Source organism: Rhinolophus ferrumequinum, chromosome 11, assembly GCF_004115265.2.
Source record: "Rhinolophus ferrumequinum isolate MPI-CBG mRhiFer1 chromosome 11, mRhiFer1_v1.p, whole genome shotgun sequence".
Classification (NCBI taxonomy): domain Eukaryota; kingdom Metazoa; phylum Chordata; class Mammalia; order Chiroptera; family Rhinolophidae; genus Rhinolophus; species Rhinolophus ferrumequinum.
Genome location: NC_046294.1, coordinates 997,212 through 1,016,450, shown reverse-complemented (window position 1 = coordinate 1,016,450; position 19,239 = coordinate 997,212). Strand labels below are relative to the sequence as shown.

At 63.7% G+C, this 19,239-nt stretch overlaps 1 protein-coding gene across 1 annotated transcript; it reads left to right on the top strand.

Annotated features, from left to right (window-relative positions):
- Positions 1–200: 200 nt before the first annotated feature.
- On the top strand, positions 201–18,050 carry DUSP8 (dual specificity phosphatase 8). Its single transcript, XM_033120530.1, has 7 exons — positions 201–351; positions 6,638–6,973; positions 8,637–8,775; positions 13,281–13,447; positions 14,011–14,170; positions 14,361–14,484; positions 14,611–18,050. The coding sequence occupies exons 2-7, from the start codon at positions 6,743–6,745 to the stop codon at positions 15,656–15,658; spliced, it is 1,869 nt and encodes a 622-aa protein (XP_032976421.1). The 5' UTR covers positions 201–351; positions 6,638–6,742; the 3' UTR covers positions 15,659–18,050.
- Positions 18,051–19,239: the final 1,189 nt, after the last annotated feature.

Here is a 19,239-nt window from a genome sequence, read left to right as displayed (position 1 = left end):
GTCACTCGCGGCGGAGCGCCGCGGCGGAGCCGGCTCCGCGCCCCCCGCCCGGACGCCGGAGCCCAAGCCCAGCCCCAGCCGGAGCCGCACCGGCCGCGCCCGCCGAGCTGCGGGGTGGGATGCGCGCGGCGAGTGCGCGTGCCCGCCCGCAGTGCGCGCGCCCCGGCCCGAGCAAGCGCTCCCCGCGGCGGCCGCGGCGGCGACGGCGGCGACGGCGACGCGGCCCGCACGCTCCCCAGTCCTCTGCCCCGGCTGCGCGGGCCCCCGCTGGGCCCATGGGCGACGCAGCCGAGTGGGCGCGCTGAGCGCGGCGCGGGTCCCTGGTGCGCCCCGGAGGCGAGAGTGAGCGAGGTGAGCGGGATCGCCGGTGGGGAGGGGTTAACCCGCGCGGAGCGTTCGGGGGCTGCGCCCCGCGGGCGCCCAGGAGGAGGGGGCCTGGAGGTGAGCGGCCCGGGCTTGCAGGGACGCCACGGACAGGACGGGGAAGCCCTTCCCCAGCCTTCCGCAGCGCCCAGCGGACCCCAGCCCGGCCGGCACCCCGCCACCGCTTCGCCGCCTTTCTCCTTGCGATTGCTTCTCACCTTAGTGGGGGGAGGGGCATGAATTAAGGACTCAGGAGGGCCATTTGAGATCCATCTGTCCGGACCTCTGCTGGAGCAGGAGACTCCCCCCACACCGGACAGCCCCCCGTTGGGGCCCAGAATTGGAGAAGGTCGTCCGTGCCGCGGGCGGGTGGGAGATGCGGAGGCCTTGCCATCAGCGTGGAGGGCCTTTGGCCTGTGGGAGGATCAGGGAAGAGCTCGCTCGGTGTTCGGTGGGGAGGGGCTGCAGCTCCATCTCCCCTGTCTGCCCAGGCCACCACGGGCACCCCCACCTCGGGGCGCTCAGCTGGCCTCTGCGGAATAAAGACCGTCGCCAGCCTGCTGCAGAGGCAGCCGGAGCGCTGGGGGAGGGGCTGGCACTGCCAGTCTGAGTGCAGCCAGCCTCCCTCGGCCTATCTACCCACCTGAGGGTGGGTACGTAATAGTCTAGCCGGGAGGGGAAGGGGCACCAACGGGCCGCCGAGCCCCTGCTAGCTCATCCCTTCCGGGAGAATTTGCCTCTGGCTTCTGCTGGGGGGAGTTGGGGGCCTGGGAGCTGCAGTGATGGGGGACGTGGGGGGCTGGGGGGTAGAGGAGAGAGATGGCAGGATCTGCAATGTTCTTGTGCCGCTTGGGGTGGGGTGCTGCAGGCCCAGGGGAGCAGTGTTCTTCCTGCTCTAGGTCCCCGCCCCCTCCCCCCCCAGTGGAAGCCTGAGGATCCCCGCTCCCCGTGGTCTCCCAGGGCAGCCCCGGAATGCATACAGCATCCAGTGCCTCTGCCCTGCTGGGGAGGACAGGTGTCCTATGCATTCAGTCCTCAGATGGTTAATGAGCCCCAGACAAGGATGGCAGTTCACCCTGAAGTCTGGCTGGAATATCTCTTGCTGCCTCAGCCCTTGGGAAGACTCCCGGGCCCAAGGCTGCCTCCCGGAACAGTGTGTCCCATGATCAGAGATGCAGAAAGATGCTCGAAGCCCCCCTCCCAGCATCACCTCTCCTCTCAGGCTGAGGCTCACCTCAGGGCCAGAAGTTTCAACCGGACAGAGGGCTCCAGGGGCCATGGGCTGTAGTGGGGGTCGGGGGAGCCAGAGAGCGTCCTGGTTACATGTCCGAGATGTGCAGCTCGCAAGGAAAGGAAAGGAGGGGGCGAAACCCACAGCAAGACAGATGTGGATCAGACTCTGACCGGGCCTGCATGGGCTGAGGCCGCTTCTGCCTGGACAGCTCCGGGCAGCGACCAGCATATGCCCTGGGCTGGCCCAAGGTGTGACGTGGTGGACAGTGACCAGCAGAGGGCTGGGCTGGGCTGGCTGGATGTGTAGCATGGGGCCAAGCCCTGCAGATGAGGGAGACTAGGAGACCCACATATTATAGGGTCCTGAGCATGCCCTTTCAAGGGCCCACATGCCAAGCCCTCCCCCGCCCCCAGGCTCAGTTCAGACCCCTGGGAACCAAGGGGGCAGGACCCCTCCATCCCATCATCTTCCAAGTCCATAGCCTCTGTTTGGACTTACCATGGGCCCCGCCGAGGGAGTGGAGGCCCGCTTGGGTCCTGTCCCACTCACCCCAGGTCGCCGAGAGGGGGAACAAGGGTACGAGCAATCAGTGGTCCCTGCTGCGGATGGATGAGGAGGGTAAGCGAGCTGACCTGGCGGAGCACGCTACCTGCCAGAGGTCACCCCCTAGCAGTCTCTCCGGATCTCTTAATGTGGCGGTTTCTGCCTCCAGAGGCGCCCTTGGGTCACGATGGGCTGGCCATCTCGGCATCTCAGGTCCCTTGACTGCCAGCTGTTCCCAGAGTCTGCCTGTGTGTGCCAGGCACCACTCCTCCGAGTAAGGGCCACAGCCCCCGTCCTCCCGTGTGCAGCTGACAGTCCTGACAGCCAGCTCTGGAGGTAGTGAGCTCCCCGTCACTAGATGCCAAGCAGAAGGTCCTTGGTGAGCATGCTCAGTTGTGAGGTTCCTGGTCATGCGCGTGCAGGAACATGACTGTACCTCGTGGAGGCCCTGGGAGCTGATGGTGTGAGGTTGTGCAGCTGGCAACTGGGATTCGGGTGCCCTGGGATTTGGGGGGATTTGGCGTGCAGAGGGTGAGGACACATGTCTAATGACCACATGTGTGTGCGTGCACATTTGCAGGTAACTGCATACAGCAGTGGGGGGATGAAGTGGTCCGTGGGGGTCAGTGTGCAGAGCGTTGTGTCCCAGCAGGCACAGCAGGCGTACAGCACAGGAGCAGGGGGGGCAGGGGTCCTGCCTGTGGACTGGGCGTGCAGCACACCTGGTCTCCCGGGGCAGCGCCCCGCCACCTGCACCCAGGCTCTGGAATAGGAGGTGATAGGTGCTCTGCCCGTCAGTTCCCAGGAATGGTGTCTGGGCTGAGTCTGGGGTGGGTCCATGAAAGTGGGGAGTGCCAAGACCCTCCAATATCTATTTCCACTGTGCCCACCTGGCCTGTTCTAGCCCCACTGATCTGCTCAAGGCTGTCCTTAGCTTCTCCACCCTGCCCCCCAGCTCTGCCCAGCTCTGGGTCCTGATCCGTAGCATTTTGGGGAAGGGGAGAGGTAAGGGGTCTGCCCCCCAGGAGCTGCAGGTCCAAGGAGGCCCCGTGAGTGAGGATGCACTCTCAGAAGGCCAGCTCAGGGCAAGAGGTCTCCCACAGGAGGGCCTCCGGCCAGACCTCGGCCATTCAGAGAAGGCCTCCGAAGTGTGGGAACCCGTGCAGGTGGTGCTGGTGGTGAGGAGGGTTAGGACCAGCGAGCTGAGGAGAGGGGCCTGGAGGAGTCCATCCACCCAACCCCGCCAGGCTTTGGGCCTCACAGGGCCTGGCTGGGGGTGCTCCAGGCCCCAGCTACTGGGCACCTGCAGGGGTGGCGAAGGGGTGGAAACAAGTGAGGAGGGGGACCTGTGGTTCTGCAGAGCCAGCCTGTTCTGCCGCTGCTGCCTCAGGAGCAGCGGTTGCCTGGCACCTCTGCTGTTGCCATGGCAATGACGGAGGTGCTAACTGGCTAATGAGTCCCCCTCCGCTGCAAATAGCAGTACTGTAGTGGTTAATAGGGCCAAGCTGGGGGGACCCTGGGAGGCGGGCAGTGACCAGGTACCTGGCGGAGCTGGGCTGCCCACCCGCTCCAGCCCTGCCCTGGCCCTGCAGGGGCTTGCCCTCCACCCCCCTCCTCTCCAGTCTCAGCCTCGCCTCCTGGCCCTTGCTCCCTTCCCCCTCCAGCCTCGATTTCCATCTGTGGGTGGACACCTCCCTGCCAGGGCTCCTCCTCTCCAGGAGGTTCAAGGACCCAAGGGCAGGTCTCTCTCTTTTCCTCCCTCCCTCCCTCCCTCCCTGCCTCCCTTCCTCTGTCCCTCTGCCCTCCCTCCCTCCCTCCCTGCCTCCCTTCCTCTGTCCCTCTGCCCTCCCTCCCTCCCTCCCTGCCTCCCTTCCTCTGTCCCTCTGCCCTCCCTCCCTCCCTCCCTGCCTCCCTTCCTCTGTCCCTCTGCCCTCCCTCCCTCCCTCCCTGCCTCCCTTCCTCTGTCCCTCTGCCCTCCCTCCCTCCCTCCCTGCCTCCCTTCCTCTGTCCCTCTGCCCTCCCTCCCTCCCTCCCTGCCTCCCTTCCTCTGTCCCTCTGCCCTCCCTCCCTCCCTCCCTGCCTCCCTTCCTCTGTCCCTCTGCCCTCCCTCCCTCCCTCCCTCCCTCCCTGCCTCCCTTCCTCTGTCCCTCTGCCCTCCCTCCCTCCCTCCCTGCCTCCCTTCCTCTGTCCCTCTGCCCTCCCTCCCTCCCTCCCTGCCTCCCTTCCTCTGTCCCTCTGCCCTCCCTCCCTCCTTCCCTCCCTCCCTGCCTCCCTTCCTCTGTCCCTCTGCCCTCCCTCCCTCCCTCCCTGCCTCCCTTCCTCTGTCCCTCTGCCCTCCCTCCCTCCCTCCCTGCCTCCCTTCCTCTGTCCCTCTGCCCTCCCTCCCTCCCTCCCTCCCTCCCTGCCTCCCTTCCTCTGTCCCTCTGCCCTCCCTCCCTCCCTCCCTCCCTCCCTCCCTCCCTTCCTCTGTCCCTCTGCCCCTCCACTGGTCCCTGTGCTGAGGTTCTATTTGGCTTTTGTCGTTTTAGGTGGGAGGTGATCGCCCCCTGCCATCCCCCACTCTGTCTCTCAGGGTCCTGGGCCTCTGAGCTGGACTCTTGGTCCCATAACCAAGGGCAGGAGGTTCCTCCCAGGCCTGCAGGAGCCACCTGTGGGAGGGGACCTGGTGGCTGTGGCCTGTCACAGCCTTGATGCGTTCAGGCTAGAGCTCAGAAGCTCCCCAAATGGTTCATAGGGGAGTCAAACCAGCGGTCCCTCAGCAGGCCCTTTGATTGTTGAGTTTGCTGGGTGTGGCCCTCAGGGGGGCAGCAGCTCCAGCTGCACCCCCCACAATGGAGGAGCCTGGGGAGCAGGTGTCTGGTGAAATCCCAAGGCCGCACCCACTGACCAGGGCATCCTGAGCACTTCCCTTGCTGCCAGCTCCACGGTCATCCTACGGCTGCCATGACAGGGGGACACAGCCCAGACCTGCCTTGCACCCACTTCTCTGTGAACTCCGCCATCACCCCACTAGCCTGGGAGCTCACCTGGAGGGTCCAGAAACGGTGGCAGCTGCCACTGTTGTCCTATGTCGTCCTCACTTTGAAATGTGACACATGTTCTTGGGGTGCCTCACCCCAGTGCCCTCTGCGTCTGCGGGTTGGAGGCTTGCTGAGGAGGTGCCCTCTCTGTGGGCTCCCGGGGGACATCTGTCTCCCAGCCTCCCTCACCCCCAAGCTGGGTGGGCACAGGCCGGAGGGAAGAATGGAGAGGATGGCAGTGGTACAGGCCTTGGGTTCTGTCCAGTCTCCTTGGTGTGACCTTGGGTGGGTCCCACCCCTTCCCTGAGCCCCACTTTCCCCATCTTTAAAGCAAACTTGTTATCCTGGGGCTGTGAGGACTAGGTGGGCCTACAGAAAGGCCAGTCCTAGAAGGAGACAGGAAAGATGGGGCCTGGCAGGAGGGCAGGGACTGGCAGAGGCTTGGCACCAAACCTGCAGGAGGAGGCCTCTGTCCCAGACTCTGCAGTCCACATCCCATCCACCTCCCACTGTGTGTTCCTCAGCCTGATGGCCCTTAGAGGCCATGCCAAGGGTCCCAGCATTGCTGAGGGTCCCTGATATGGGTCACCCATGTTAACCTTCATGTTTGGGTTGCCCCACACCACCCCACCCTGGGATCTACCAGCCCTTAGATAATGTGCCCTCAGACCCCAGGCCTCCACTGCGCCTGGAGCACCTGGCTGTCACCACCCCCATTCTGTGAGCCTGTGATCCACCCGGCAGGAGGTCACTGGCCCCACACCCTTTGTGTGGCAGGTGTGCAGCGGGTGGGTGCTGAGCCTGGCCTGCAGAGCTGGGACAATGGGAGCAGCAGAGGAGCCCCCCACTCCTGAGCCCCCCTGCACTGCCCTGCCCTGGTCTCTGCCTCTGGGAGCCCATCAGCTTGTGGAGGAAGCACCAACCCCCCCTCTAACCCGTATGGATTATCAGCTTACAGAGAGACGGGAGGTGGAGGTGTGCTGTGGAAGGGAGGGCTTGGCAGCCAGGGGTCCTGGGTATTGGGAAGAGATGGAGTCCAGGGGTGGGGGGGGACGGGGGGGGGGGAGGACAGAAGCCAGGGGCGGACTGCAGTGCCCTGGAATGAGTGCAGCTCCTCAGGCCTCGTCCTGCCCTCCAGCCCAGTCCAAGCCCTGAGCCCCTTCCCTCTGGCCCCCCACTTGCCTTGCTGCCTGCTGCTAAGAGGCTGGCCCTGTGGCCTGGGCGGGCCGTGCCAGCACACTGACACTCTTCCAGCTCCATGTGTCACAGACTCCAATGTGCTCACCTGAGATGTTAGGGGCTTGGCTGGCAGAAGAGCCAGAGGGGTGCTGATTTACCCCGTGAGAGGTAGGGCCCAGCTGTCCTGTGTCCCGGGATCACACACCGGCCCCGCTGAGGTCGGCCCCACCTGGGGAGCTGGCCAGGTACCCGCCCCAGGGAACTTGCAACGCTGCTCACTGTCTGCCTCTCCCTGCAGGTCTGGCGCCATGCCCGGTCACTCTGAACTCTAGGCCACACCAGGCCATCAGAGCAGCCCCTGCTCACTTCAGGGGACACCCCTCCCCACTGCCCACTGCCCACCATGGCAGGGGACCGGCTGCCCAGGAAGGTGATGGACGCCAAGAAGCTGGCCAGCCTGCTGCGAGGCGGGCACGGGGGGCCGCTGGTCATCGACAGCCGCTCCTTTGTGGAGTACAACCGCGGGCACGTGCTCAGCTCCGTGAACATCTGCTGCTCCAAGCTGGTCAAGCGGCGGCTGCAGCAAGGCAAGGTCACCATCTCGGAGCTCATCCAACCAGCCGTGCGCAGCCAGGTACCGGCTCCCCTACCACGCTGGCCCGCCCGGCCCCGGCCTCCCCACCCGGCCCCATCACCCCCGCGGGCCAAGGCTGAGTTCCTCAGCCAGGTGCACAGGGGCCCTTGGCCTGGCCAGCCTCCCCTCCTCTGCCCTTGAACCCAAACTGGGCTCCACAGGGTCAGAATGTTTGCAGCCATTCCACATCTCAGGCCAGGCCGCTGTGGGGCAGCACCCACTCCTCCCTGGGTGTCCCTCTTAGGGCTGCACAAGCACCCCTCCCCAGGGAGGCCCACGCCGACACCATCACCCAGACACCATTCATCCCTCCCAGAGCCCTCCCACCCTGTCTGGGTCCTCACTTCACCCTGCATGGGGGTCTCCCCCCACACAAGACCCGGCCCTGTCCCCGGGGCCCACACGGAGCCCAGAGAGGGGCGCTGAATGGATGAGCGAGGTGTGACCGTGCATCGGACAGAGTGGGCTGGGGGCACAGGTGGCAGAGGGCAGTGGACCTGGATGGCAGCCCAGCCAGGCACACACTCTGATGGCTGTGAGGCCTCAAGAGAACAGGAGGGTGACCGAGGAGTTTACACTGAGCAGTCCATGTCCCCAGAACCCAGTTCTGTCCCATCTGGAGTAACCCGTGATTCGCTCTGTGGCCCCCCCAAGAATGTCTCGGGTCACCTGCAGTGGACAATGCTGTCTCTGTCCCTAGAAGTCCAGATGGGGAGGGACCCACTGGGCCAGTGACCTGGGAGGGCAGTGGCACCCCCCGGGGGGGGTCGTTGTGACATGCCCAGCTGCCTGGAGGCTGTGGGTGGTTCTGTCACAGGAACTGCTCTGTACAGAGCTGGATGTGAGAGAACCCAGGAGGGATGGCTGCTTGTTGGGCACCCCCACCCCGCCCTCAATGAGGGGAATCCAGTGATTAATCACCCCCAGCAAGGAGGACTCCTGCCAGAGCACGATCCCATTGCCTGCCGGTGACACGGTGACATCATCAGGCCCAGCGGCTCAGCTGGCTTAAGGGCTGAGTGTGCTTGGGGACTGGACAAGCCGCTCTCTGAGCAAAGCTGCTGAAGTTCTGGCCCCCAGTCCCCGCCCGCCCAGCACTGGGAGAGGGGGAGGGCAGGTGGAGCCCCAACTTCCAGCTGCGGCCTTCTGAATTGGGGGGCTCGCTGCAGCCCTCAGTTTCCCCATCACTGGCTGAGAGGGGAGGAATTCCAGACCCAAAGGCGCTCTGCCCTCATATCCCCAAAATGTGCGTCCCAGGGACCCCAAGGACACTTTGGCCATCCTGGGCGCCAGGCCTCTTGTCACTGTGGTCACCTGTGTGTGCCTCCTGGGGACCTCGTCATATTCACCTGCCTCTCCTCCACGTGGGCCTGGCCCGCAGTGGATGTCCCTGTGTCCATTCCCTTTACTCCTGTGAGTGTGTGTGAGGGTGTGGCTGCACTCGGGATGAGTGTCCCCGTCTCTGCCTGCTCCAAGGGTCTGCCTGAGTGGCCATGGATGTTTGCACCGGTCTAGGTGTGAAGTGGGTAGCGGGCACCTGCCCTCCCCTTAAGGCAGCAAGACGCAGCCCCTCCTGCCAAGCACCTAAACCCCTGCTCCTCAGCCGGCTGGGGCGTCCAGCAGGTGCCCGGTGGGGCACTGACTTTGCCCTCGTGACCCCCAGGTGGTGGCTGCGGAGCCACAGGCTGTGGTTGTGTATGACCAGAGCACCAGGGATGCCAGCGTGCTGGCCACAGACAGCTTCCTCTCCATCCTGCTCAGCAAGCTGGACGGCTGCTTCGACAGCGTGGCCATCCTCACCGGTGAGCTCCGGGGGGCCCTGTGGGCGGCAAGACGTTCTGTCCTCCCTGCCTCTCTCCCCTGCTATGGGCTCGGCTGGGGGGCAGGGACATGGGGGAGTCAGCATTCTGGATACACCTCTATCCTCTCTAAGCCCAGAACCCAGGATCCGCTGGGGTAGTTGGGGGCGGGGGTCTCAGTAGCTCTGGAGTTGTCAGGGTTGCACTATCCCTTCCCCTGGGCCCCCACACTTTAGGACTCCCTCCAACACGGGTCTACCCCCACCACTACCAGGTGAAGTGGTGGACAGAAGGAAATCCCCAAATACCACTTGTGGCAGGAGTGGAGGAGGCAAGACGTGGCTCTGCTGAGACTCCCCCCCCACGCCCCCGCCACCCTCACCCCCCCCCAGCCAGCAACTGTCTGAAGGCGAAGGCACGCCTCTCAGAACCCCAGTCTGAGCAGAGTGGTTCTGCACCGGGAGGGCAGTTGAATGCTCTGGCCAAGCACAGGATGCCGGGTGAAAGCCTACTTGATCATGACCCCTGCCAGGGCTAGCAGAGGTCCCCAGGGAGCTTCCTGCTCCCCACAGCAGCCAGGCCAGGCAGGCTGGGAAGCCACACACACACACACATACACGTACACATGCACATGCGCACACACACACAGGATCCACACTGGTTCCCCCTGATCCCTTCCTCCCGGGCAGTGGCTGAGGTGCCTCTGTAGAATACACCTCCCAGAGGTGGCCCAGGCCCCGGGGGTGGGTGCAGCTGGCCTGTCCAGAGATATGCACCCTTCCCTCCTGGGTCCGGGGCCTTTATGGGTGCTACCCTTGCCCTCTGCATTCCAGGGGCTGTGGCCAGCGGCTGGGGTGTGGAGGCCACTAGCCTCACTGTCACACAGCCAATGGGATGCCTCTGCTCGTTCAGCATGCCTGCCCTGAGTCGCTACCATGCACAGGTACAGGCAGGGTGGTCCATGGGCACCAGGCTGGCCCTCTGGCACTGGCATCTAGTGGGAGCACAGACCTTCAACACAGCCTGTGAGAGAGGCCGTGGGCAGAATCTGCCGACTGCTTTATCTGGACTGCTCAGGGCAGACTTCTCGGAGGAGGTGCCATATGAGCCCAGTGTGCCAGGTCAGCATGGTACACAGGGCAGGCATGTGTGCCACCCTTTGCACGTGTGCCTGCACATCTGGAGCTGGGTCTGCGTGGTCAGAGGGTGTCTGTGTCTGTGAATGGCTCTGGGAGGCCAGTGGTCAACCTCTACGTGTGTGTGCGCGCCCCATCTCTGATGGTCCTGAGCTCATCTGGGTGGGATGTAGGGTTTGTGTCCATGTGGACACAGAAGCCACAGAGTCGCAGACCCTCTAGTTCGACTACCGGCCCTGGGTTCCTTTTGTGGGCTGAGTGGGTGGGGAGTGGAGGGGAGAGAGGGCAGAAGTCTGGGCTTTTTGCAGGTGGCCTGGGCACAATAGGACCTCTCCCAAGCCCGGCAGGAACCCCAGGGTGCACATGCACCCTAGCAGGAGTGGGAACCACCAGGCCCTCTGGGAGTCTGAGAAGGTCTCCCAGTGCGCCCTCCCTCCCCCCAGGACGGGCCCAGGCTGGGATGCACCAGGAGGCCTCACCTGGGACCTGGCTGTGTCTCACCTGGCTTGCTCTTCCCCCTCTAGATGCTCCACCCTGCAGGGTTAGAGTATGTGCCCCCATTTCTCTGAGTGCCAAGCCAGGAAGAAGTCATGATTGCCCCCCACCCCCCATGAGGAGGGCTGATAGTGACACCAAATCAGGATCCAGACTTGGGGACAGCCTCCTGGCCTTACCCACAGCTCCCACGCCTGAAGCCCCTGAACTAGTGAGAATGGAAAAGCAAGACTCAGTGGGGAAGAGGGGTGCTGCCCACCCAGAAGGGGGAAGTCCGGATACCGGCACGGGGGTGGGAGTGGGGGGCTCAGCAGAGAGCAGAACTTGCAGTTCCAGCCCTCTGTTGGGGGAAGGGGTCGCTGAGGATGGCACAGCTGGAGGGAGGTTGGCAGAAGCAGGAAAGAACGATGGGGTCAGGCGCGCTGGGGTCCGAGAACCGTCTGCCGTGACCCCTGGCCCCCACCCCCACCCAGCCACTCAGCTGTGACGTCCAGCAGGGGGGCAGGGATGGGAAAGGGAGCCTGGCCCTTTAAGTGGCAGCGGCCCTCGCCCAGAGCCTGCGGCCGCCTGCGCGTCGCTGCGGAATGCGGGCTGGTGATGCCTCGGCTGCTGGACTGGTGCGCACGCGAGGCGGGTCGCGCGCGCGTCGCCCTGGGACCCTGGCCGGAGACTGTGGCGGGGAGCAGCCCCAGCACTGAGGGTGGGTGGGAACCCTGCCTGGGGAGGGCAGTGGGGGCGGCCTTTGGGCAGGAGCGCGCAGTGGCAGAAGCGGCGGGTAGGGCGGTGGCCCGCGGGAGTGCCGGCGGGGTGGGCGCGCGTCCGGGGCACGCGCTTTTGTGCGACTCCCGGATTTCATTGTGAGGGACAGGCCATCCGCTGTGCCCTCCCTGACCCGCCAAGCAGAGGGAGCAAGGTTAGTAGGGGGCGGGGGGGGGGGGGGTTCCCCTTGCAGGAAAGGTGCCCTTGGGAATGCCCGGGGGGTAGGGGAGCCTTCCCAAGCGCGGGGAGTGCTGGGTCCTGCAGAGGGTCCAGGCCTGCGGCCACTGATCTACCCCCATGGGGCCCTCTCTTGTTACCCGCCCCCAGAGCCTGGGGTGGCCCTGAAATCACTAAAGAACTGGGGTTCCTTACTGGACCTGACATCTATAAGGGGTTTGTAGGGGGCACTCCACGCTGCTTGGCTCTGCTCAGGAGGGCCCTAGGGGCCCTACCTAGGAATTGCAGCAAAGGTAGGCAGGTCTGCGCACCTGTGCAGACTTCCCTTTGGGGAAGAGGGAACCCCCCACCCCCACACATGGCCAGGTCACTCTGAACATCCACGGTCCCTAGCTCTGGATGGTGAGGTCAACAGGCGCCGACCCAGCACCGTGGGAATCTGGGAGCTGTGGTGTCACTGCTGTCACCTGCCTCTCCCTGTAAATCCAGCAGTTTCCTGAGGAAGGAACCACTTCTCCAAGGCTGCTGCCTCCACTCCCCAGTCTGGAGGTCGCCCATCTCCATGGCCCCCCCAAAGTCAAGCCTCCATTAGGGAGGGGCACACGGCAGGCACTCTGGTTGGGGGTTGCATGAACTGGCTACTGAACTGGGCCAGGGCTGATGGCTGAGGCCACCAGGGGTCTCTGTCCTTGGGAATCAGCCACGTCCCTGGCACCGGCTGCCTCTGTGGACCAGGGCAGGAAAGAGCTCTCACTGGCCTGCCTCCTCTGGTGGGGTAGGGGCGGCCCTGGCCCAGGTGCCTCTGGGATGGGCTGGTCCACTGAGGCCGGAAACAAGCCTGCAGAGCTGAGGGCAGGGAAGGTGCCATGGGGCTTGTGTCCCTGGAAGTGTGGTCAGCCCCACGGTGCCACCTTGGAGGCCCACTTCATCCTACCAGGAGCTGGCAGCCACTGGGCATTGCCCATTTGCTGGTCCAAGTCAGCGGTCACCCATCCTGGACAGGTTTGGGCAGGTCCATTCTCAGTGTGTCTTCACGGTCACTTTCTGTGAGCCTCACTACCGTGCCCTGTGGCAGGCAGGGCGAGGAACAGGCCAGAGGCGTGACTGGCTCGGCCGGTGGTGGTACACTGAGTCTGCAGTATACCAGGGACTCCCACCGAGGTCATTCAGCCGACCCATGGCCCAGAACTCAAGTGTGCTGTGTGGGGACGGAGGCAGGGCACGTGCCAGCCACATGCAGAACACACACCCGCTGCGTGCCCTGGGTGCTCCCCGTGCCCAGCGTGCCCTGCTCTTAGCCCAGCCTCTGCTCCTCTGTCTTCTCCTGCTGGTGGAATGGAGCCATAACCGGAGGGCAGATGCCCCTGCAGGCCGTGCCAATTCCAGTGGGTGATGTCATGCCCGGGGGAGGGGGAGGGCTCCCTCAGAAGCTCTTGCCTCCTGGTCCTGGCATCCAAGCCTGGCCTGGGGCTCCCAGCCAGATGGAGACAGGGAGGTATTGCATCAGCTCAGGGGGAGAGGCGGGAAGGCCCAACCTGGCCCCCGGCCACAGGTATGGAGGGGTTGTGTCATCCACACCCTCAGGAAGACCCTCCCTGCTGTGGGCTTAAAGCCTGACCCAGCTGGGGATGGCCCTGCCCTGCTGTGCTGACCCGCCCCCTCAGCCCCACATTTATGGGCATCACAGCGGCGTCCTCAGTGGGCCAGCCCCTAATTAGCCTGAGGAGGAGTGTGGGCGGCAGGGCGCCCTGTGGTGAGAGTGGCCCTCCAGCACCCAGCGTTGAGACCAGGTGCTCAGGCCAGAGGCTCGGCTGCTGGCATCGCATGGGGCTGGGGGGCCAGGTTGGGTGTGGCTGGGACACAGCAGTGGTCAGTGCCCTGGGCTGTCCTGCGCCAGCCAGCTGCCCGCCTGACGTGTGTCCTCCACCCCTCCTGCTGCAGGGGGCTTTGCCACCTTCTCCTCCTGCTTCCCCAGCCTCTGTGAGGGCAAGCCTGCCGCCTTGCTGCCCATGAGCCTGTCCCAGCCCTGCCTGCCAGTGCCCAGCGTGGGCCTGACCCGCATCCTGCCTCACCTCTACCTGGGCTCCCAGAAAGATGTCCTGAACAAGGTGTGTGCACAGCTGGGGCTGCAGGGGGTGGGGGGGAGCTCAGAAGCAGCTCCTGGGCTCGTCTGGGGGAGGAAGGGAGGGGAAGGCTGATGAAGGGGATGGATGAGCACAGATTAGGGGCACAGGAGGACCCAAGGGGTCCCCCGCAGGAGGGGGGGAGGGGAAGAGCCCGGTAGGGCCTGTTGGAGAAGCAGCTCCCTGCCCCCTCGTCGGTGGAGCCCACATGCCACACTGCTGATGTCACTGGGCCCCTGGCCAGCGCTGAAAGAATCCCGTGTTTTAAAAATGGTGATGAGGAAAGAGGGTAAAGGCACCGCCCAGGCAGCCGTAAAATTCCTGGGAGCCCACGGCAGGCTGTGGGCGGGTCCTGCAGAGGCCAGCGTCCCTCCCATCCCCGCAGGCCTTCGCGTTCTGGCTGGGAATGGGCGGGGCTCCGGACCGAGCTCCGCCCACAACTTCTGAGCCTCTGGGAGCCAGTCTCCCACCTGGGGAGCGTCCCAGGATTCGAAGACCCTACCCAGCCGCACCCCTCCCCCAACATGTCCTGCTATCCCTCCCTCCAGGATCTGATGACCCAAAACGGAATAAGCTACGTCCTCAATGCCAGCAACTCCTGCCCCAAGCCGGACTTCATCTGCGAGAGCCGCTTCATGCGCATCCCCATCAATGACAACTACTGTGAAAAGCTGCTGCCCTGGCTGGACAAGTCCATCGAGTTCATCGGTGAGGGTGGGGCGTCCCTGCTCCCCATTTCTGGGGGAGGGGCGGGAGGAAGGTGCTCAGACTGGGAGGGGCTCTTCTCTGAGAAGTAGCAGGGGTAGCTGGCATCACCAGAGTGGGGTCCCCTACCTGCGGCAGGGCAGGGCTGTGTAAGCCCAGCGCTCACCTGGTCCCCGTGGCCCCCCTCCCCCAGATAAAGCCAAGCTGTCCAGCTGCCAAGTCATTGTCCACTGTCTGGCTGGCATCTCCCGCTCTGCCACCATCGCCATCGCCTACATCATGAAGACCATGGGCATGTCCTCAGATGATGCCTACAGGTAACCCCCCCCTGTGGTGGGACACCCCCCCTCCTGTGATGGGACACCCCCCTCCCTCCACCCACTAGCAACACAATGGCCCAGAGGTCAGAGCCGTGCCATTCAGCTGCCTGCCTTTCCTTCCAGGTTCGTGAAGGACCGGCGCCCATCCATTTCGCCCAACTTCAACTTCCTGGGCCAGCTGCTGGAGTATGAGCGCAGCCTGAAGCTGCTGGCGGCCCTGCAGGGCGAGGGGACGCCACACCCGGGGACGCCCGAGCCCCTGCCGGGCCCTGGGGTCCCACTGCCGCCGCTGCCTCCACCTACCTCAGAGAGCGCTGCCACCGGGAGTGCAGCGGCCAAGGCAGCCAGGGAGGGCGCGCCGAGCACCAATGGGGAGCCCCCCTCGCCCGCTGCGGCCCCAGCCACCAGCGTGCTGCAGCAGGGCCTGCGTGGTCTGCATCTCTCCTCCGACCGCCTCCAGGACACCAACCGCCTCAAGCGCTCCTTCTCGCTGGACATCAAGTCTGCCTATGCCCCGAGCCGGCAGCCTGAGGACCCCGGGCCCCCCGCTCCCGGTGAGGCCCCCAAGCTCTGCAAGTTGGACAGCCCGACGGCAGGCGTGCTAGGCCTGACCTCGTCCAGCCCCGACAGCCCAGACGGGGCACCTGAGACGCGCCCGCGGCTCCGCCGACGGCCCCGGCCTCCAGCAGGCTCCCCTGCGCGCTCCCCCGCGCACGGCCTCGGCCTGAACTTCGGGGATGCCTCGCGGCAGACTCCACGGCATGGCCTCTCGGCCCTGTCGGCTCCCGGGCTGCCTGGCCCGGGCCAGCCGGCCGGCCCTGGGGGCTGGACGCCGCCGCTCGACTCCCCCGGCACACCGTCGCCGGACGGGCTCTGGTGCTTCAGCCCCGAGGGCGCACAGGGCGCGCGCTTTGCGCCCTTCGGCCTGGCAGGCTCGCAGGGCGCAGGCGGCAGCGACCTGCGGCGACGGGAGGCGGCGAGGGCCGAGTCCCGGGACGCGCGGACCAGCTGGCCGGACGAGCCCACCCCGGAGACGCAGTTCAAGCGTCGAAGCTGCCAGATGGAGTTCGAGGAGGGCATGGTGGAGGGGCGCGCACGTGGTGAGGAGCTGGCCGCCCTGGGCAAGCAGGCCAGCTTCTCGGGCAGCGTGGAGGTCATCGAGGTGTCCTGACGGCGGCCGGGATCGGCCCTTCCGCGGGGACCTAGCGCCCTGAGCCCTCCGCTGCCCTGTGCTGGGCCGCTAGCAGCCGGGCCCACTATAAATATATATTATATATAATGCAAAGAAAGGTAAATGGTTTTACTGCGATTTTTATCGAGAAGTAAATATTTCGATTTTTTATTTATTGAAGCTGTCCATTCTGGCAATGATTTGGCAACAGTGAGGGCGGTCCTCCAAGCTCTATTTTTAGTCTGGTATTTAAACTGAGACTCGTTTCTAAGCAATATGAGGCCACCTTCAGTCGCAAGCTGGGGTGCCAGGCCTGGGGTCCCCGCCCCACCCCACCCCCAGGAAACACTGCTGACCATTGCAAAGAGGCTGTTGAGCTTTTGTGCACTTTTTACATAAGAAAAAGGGGAAAAAAGGAAAAAAAACACTTTGCCACAAACTGAGCCGCAGAACCTCCCTGCCTGCCCTCCCCCCTCAACCTGTCCTCCCCCTCTTCCTTCTCCTGTCTTGGGCTCTGCACCAAAGCCATAGGAGCTGTGCTCTAGGAGTCCTTGCCTGCCCCCTGCCAGCTCCAGGGCGCCATGGAGGGCCCCCCACTGCCCACCCCTGCAGGCCTGCGCCTGCTGGGACCAGAGTGCTCAGACGAGGGGTAGGACAGAGTAGGACTTGGTGAAGAAGCTCATGAGTGTCCGAGTCAGATGATGTGAGTCCCCAGGGCAGGGACGGACGTGCAATGCCCCCCATTCCTGCGTGAGCCCGGGGCCCTTTTCACCGGCTCAGCAAGGCTGTTCAGAGGAGGCCGCTTCTGTCTCTGCTCTGCAGGTGCCCCTGAGTATCACCTGCCAGGTGGGGGGAACCCAGGAAGAGAAGTGGGGCCTCAGGGTGTCTGGCAGGAGGAGCTGGGCTGGTCAGTGCTGGCTCCACTGGTCAGAGGGCAGATGGATTTAGGGTCTTGTTCTGGGCTCTTCCCTCACCCACCCCACGCCCCAAGCCAGACTTGGAATTCAGGTATATTCCTGCAGGTTAGGGGGCCGTGCAGAGGGAGGCAGACCTTTATGCTTCCCCGGGATGGGATCTTTAGCTTTGGGAGAGCCAGCTCCAGGAGATAAAGACCCCTGATGTGAGCAGATTTTGGCGTCGCCCACGTTTGTCCCCACCCCCACAGGAGCCTGGGGAGAGAAACCCTCTGCACACACACCTTTCCCTGGGAGCTCTCCCCTCCCAAGTCTCCCAGTACCTTCAAGGTGATGTGCCAGTCCCCATCCCCAGGTGGCTTTTTGGCCCAAGAAAGCTAGCCTGGGGGTTTGGGCTGGAGAAAAGGCCCAGCTCCTCCCAGCCCCACCCCCACTTGGGTTGGGACCCAAGGCTTTTAGAGGGAGGAGTAGACATCTCTGACCTTCAGATGTCCTAGAGTCTAGGAGAGAAGACGGGCCATCTTGGGAAGAGGCCAGGGGCTTGGCCAGAGGTATGGCCCCGGGCAGGACTGATTCCTCAAGCAGGGTGGGGGAGGTGCCTCCCCCCCCCAGCTGCCCCTCTGGCTGTTTCTACTTGTTCTTTGGACCCATAGCCCTGTGTTCCTGTCATGCCTCCTTTAAGCAGAAGTCCTATTCCTGTTCCCTCTGTCCCCTCCCCGTTCCCCAAGAAATAAGCTATCATTGTTGTATTTGCAATCTATGGATTAGAGGTTTAAGTATTTATTATTGGTTAATTATTATTATTGATTATGTAAATTTGCCTCCTGTTTGTCTATTGCGTTGGGTTTCTGGGTGACCCTGGGTGTGGAGGATGCACTGGTCCCCCCCTCCACATCCCCACCCCACATGCTGTCCAGGAGACAGTGGTCTGGGGCCACTGGTTGGGCCCCAGAAGTCTGGTGGCTGGTCCCATGGCCCGTCCTTCCCTCCCTCCCTCTTTCTCCAAGGCTGCCACAGCTCTCACAGCCTCTGTTCTGGGGGGGGAGGTGTGGGGGCTCTTGCTCTTGAAGCACTGATCACCCCAAAGTGAGCAGCTGCCACTCAGGAGAAGGCCCCCCTTTTATGCTGGGGGGGCAGGCACGAGGCCCTCTCTGGTCATTTCCACCCACTGTCCTGGGCCTGGAGGGGCAGGGCCTCAGTCCTTCCCAAGTCCCCATGGGCCCTGCACCCGCCTGCCCCACCCAGTGCCCTGGCATTGGGTGGCCCCAGTATGGACCCAGCCCCTCCTGTTAGTTGCTGGAAAGTCCAGTGGAGACGTGGCAGGTCCCCCTGTAGGGCTCTGAGATTGGGCCGCCCGCCCGGTGGCCCTGCCTCAGAGACCTCCGCCCAGCGCGCGGCCACACTTTCTGCTCCTGTCCTGTCCCCTTCTTTTGTATTTGGAAAAACGTGTTGTAATAAATCCTGAGATGGATGTTTTCTCCGCGCCTCTGGCTGCCTCTTTATTCAGGCTGCGGGTGGGAGGGTGAGGGGGTGGTCCTTGATCTAGAGTCCAGGAGGCTGGGTGTTGGGCCTGGAAAGCCGGACTGTCCCTAACCCACTGCCCCTAACCCAGAGGGCAGAGGGTAAGTCAGGCAGGGTGGGGAGTGGTGCTGGAGGAGGGCAGGGGGTGGGGCAGAGCACAGGGCCTCACCTGCGCCCAGGTGTGGAATACCCTTTCAGGTGTAGGGTGCTAGTGAAATGTAAGTAACATAGAAGTATGTAAAATAAAGACTCAGTTTTGCCCCTGAACTCCCACCCATCCCGCTCCCCAGGAATAACCACTGGGAATAGTTCGATGCTTCCCTGCAGACCGTGTGCGTATGTATGAGTGTGCGTGTGTGTGCTCGCGTATGCATGTGTGTGCATGTATGCATGTGTCTGCATGTATGTCTGCACATGCATGTGTGTGTACATGTATGTGAGCATATTCGTGCATGTGTTGCACATGTGTGTTCACGCGCACGTGTGCACATACATGTATGTGCGTTTGTGGGAACCCACAGGCACATACTACACTTCTTTTCATCAAAAATGGGGGTCTGGCTATATGGAGTGTCCGCAACCAGCTTACAAATATTTTGTAAATTACCTATTAAATACGTTCATGTGGTATAAGGACAAGGCCTCGGTTGTCTCCTTCCCCTTTGTCCCCAGCACTGGGTTCCTGTCCTGCAAGGCAGCCCCCGTCAGTCTGCAGACCTCCCTCCCTCACTGCCTGGGCTGCTTTGGATGGTGCAGCTGCAGACAGACAGCTGAGAGACAGAAACAGAGACAGAGAGAGATTCCAGTCGTTTGTGCAGCGCTCTCACAGGACAGGCTTGCAGGGAGGACTCTGGGTCGGGTCACTCCAGCTGGCCTGGCCATTAACCGTAGCACAACTCCTGTGCGCTGAGCACCCACTGTGTGCCAGGCACCATTCCAGGTGTTTCCCAGGAATTTCTCTCCCACAGTGTCCAGGAAGCTGGCTCCATACAAGTCGGTGCCCTTGGCCTCAAGGGTCAGCCAGGCCTCTCAGCGGGGGGTGGGACCTTGGAGGTGTGGCCTGCTTACACTAGGACCCTTCCCACTTTCCAACAGGCAGATAGCCCACCAGTGACGGCCAGGTCTGTGTGTGCATGTGTGTATATG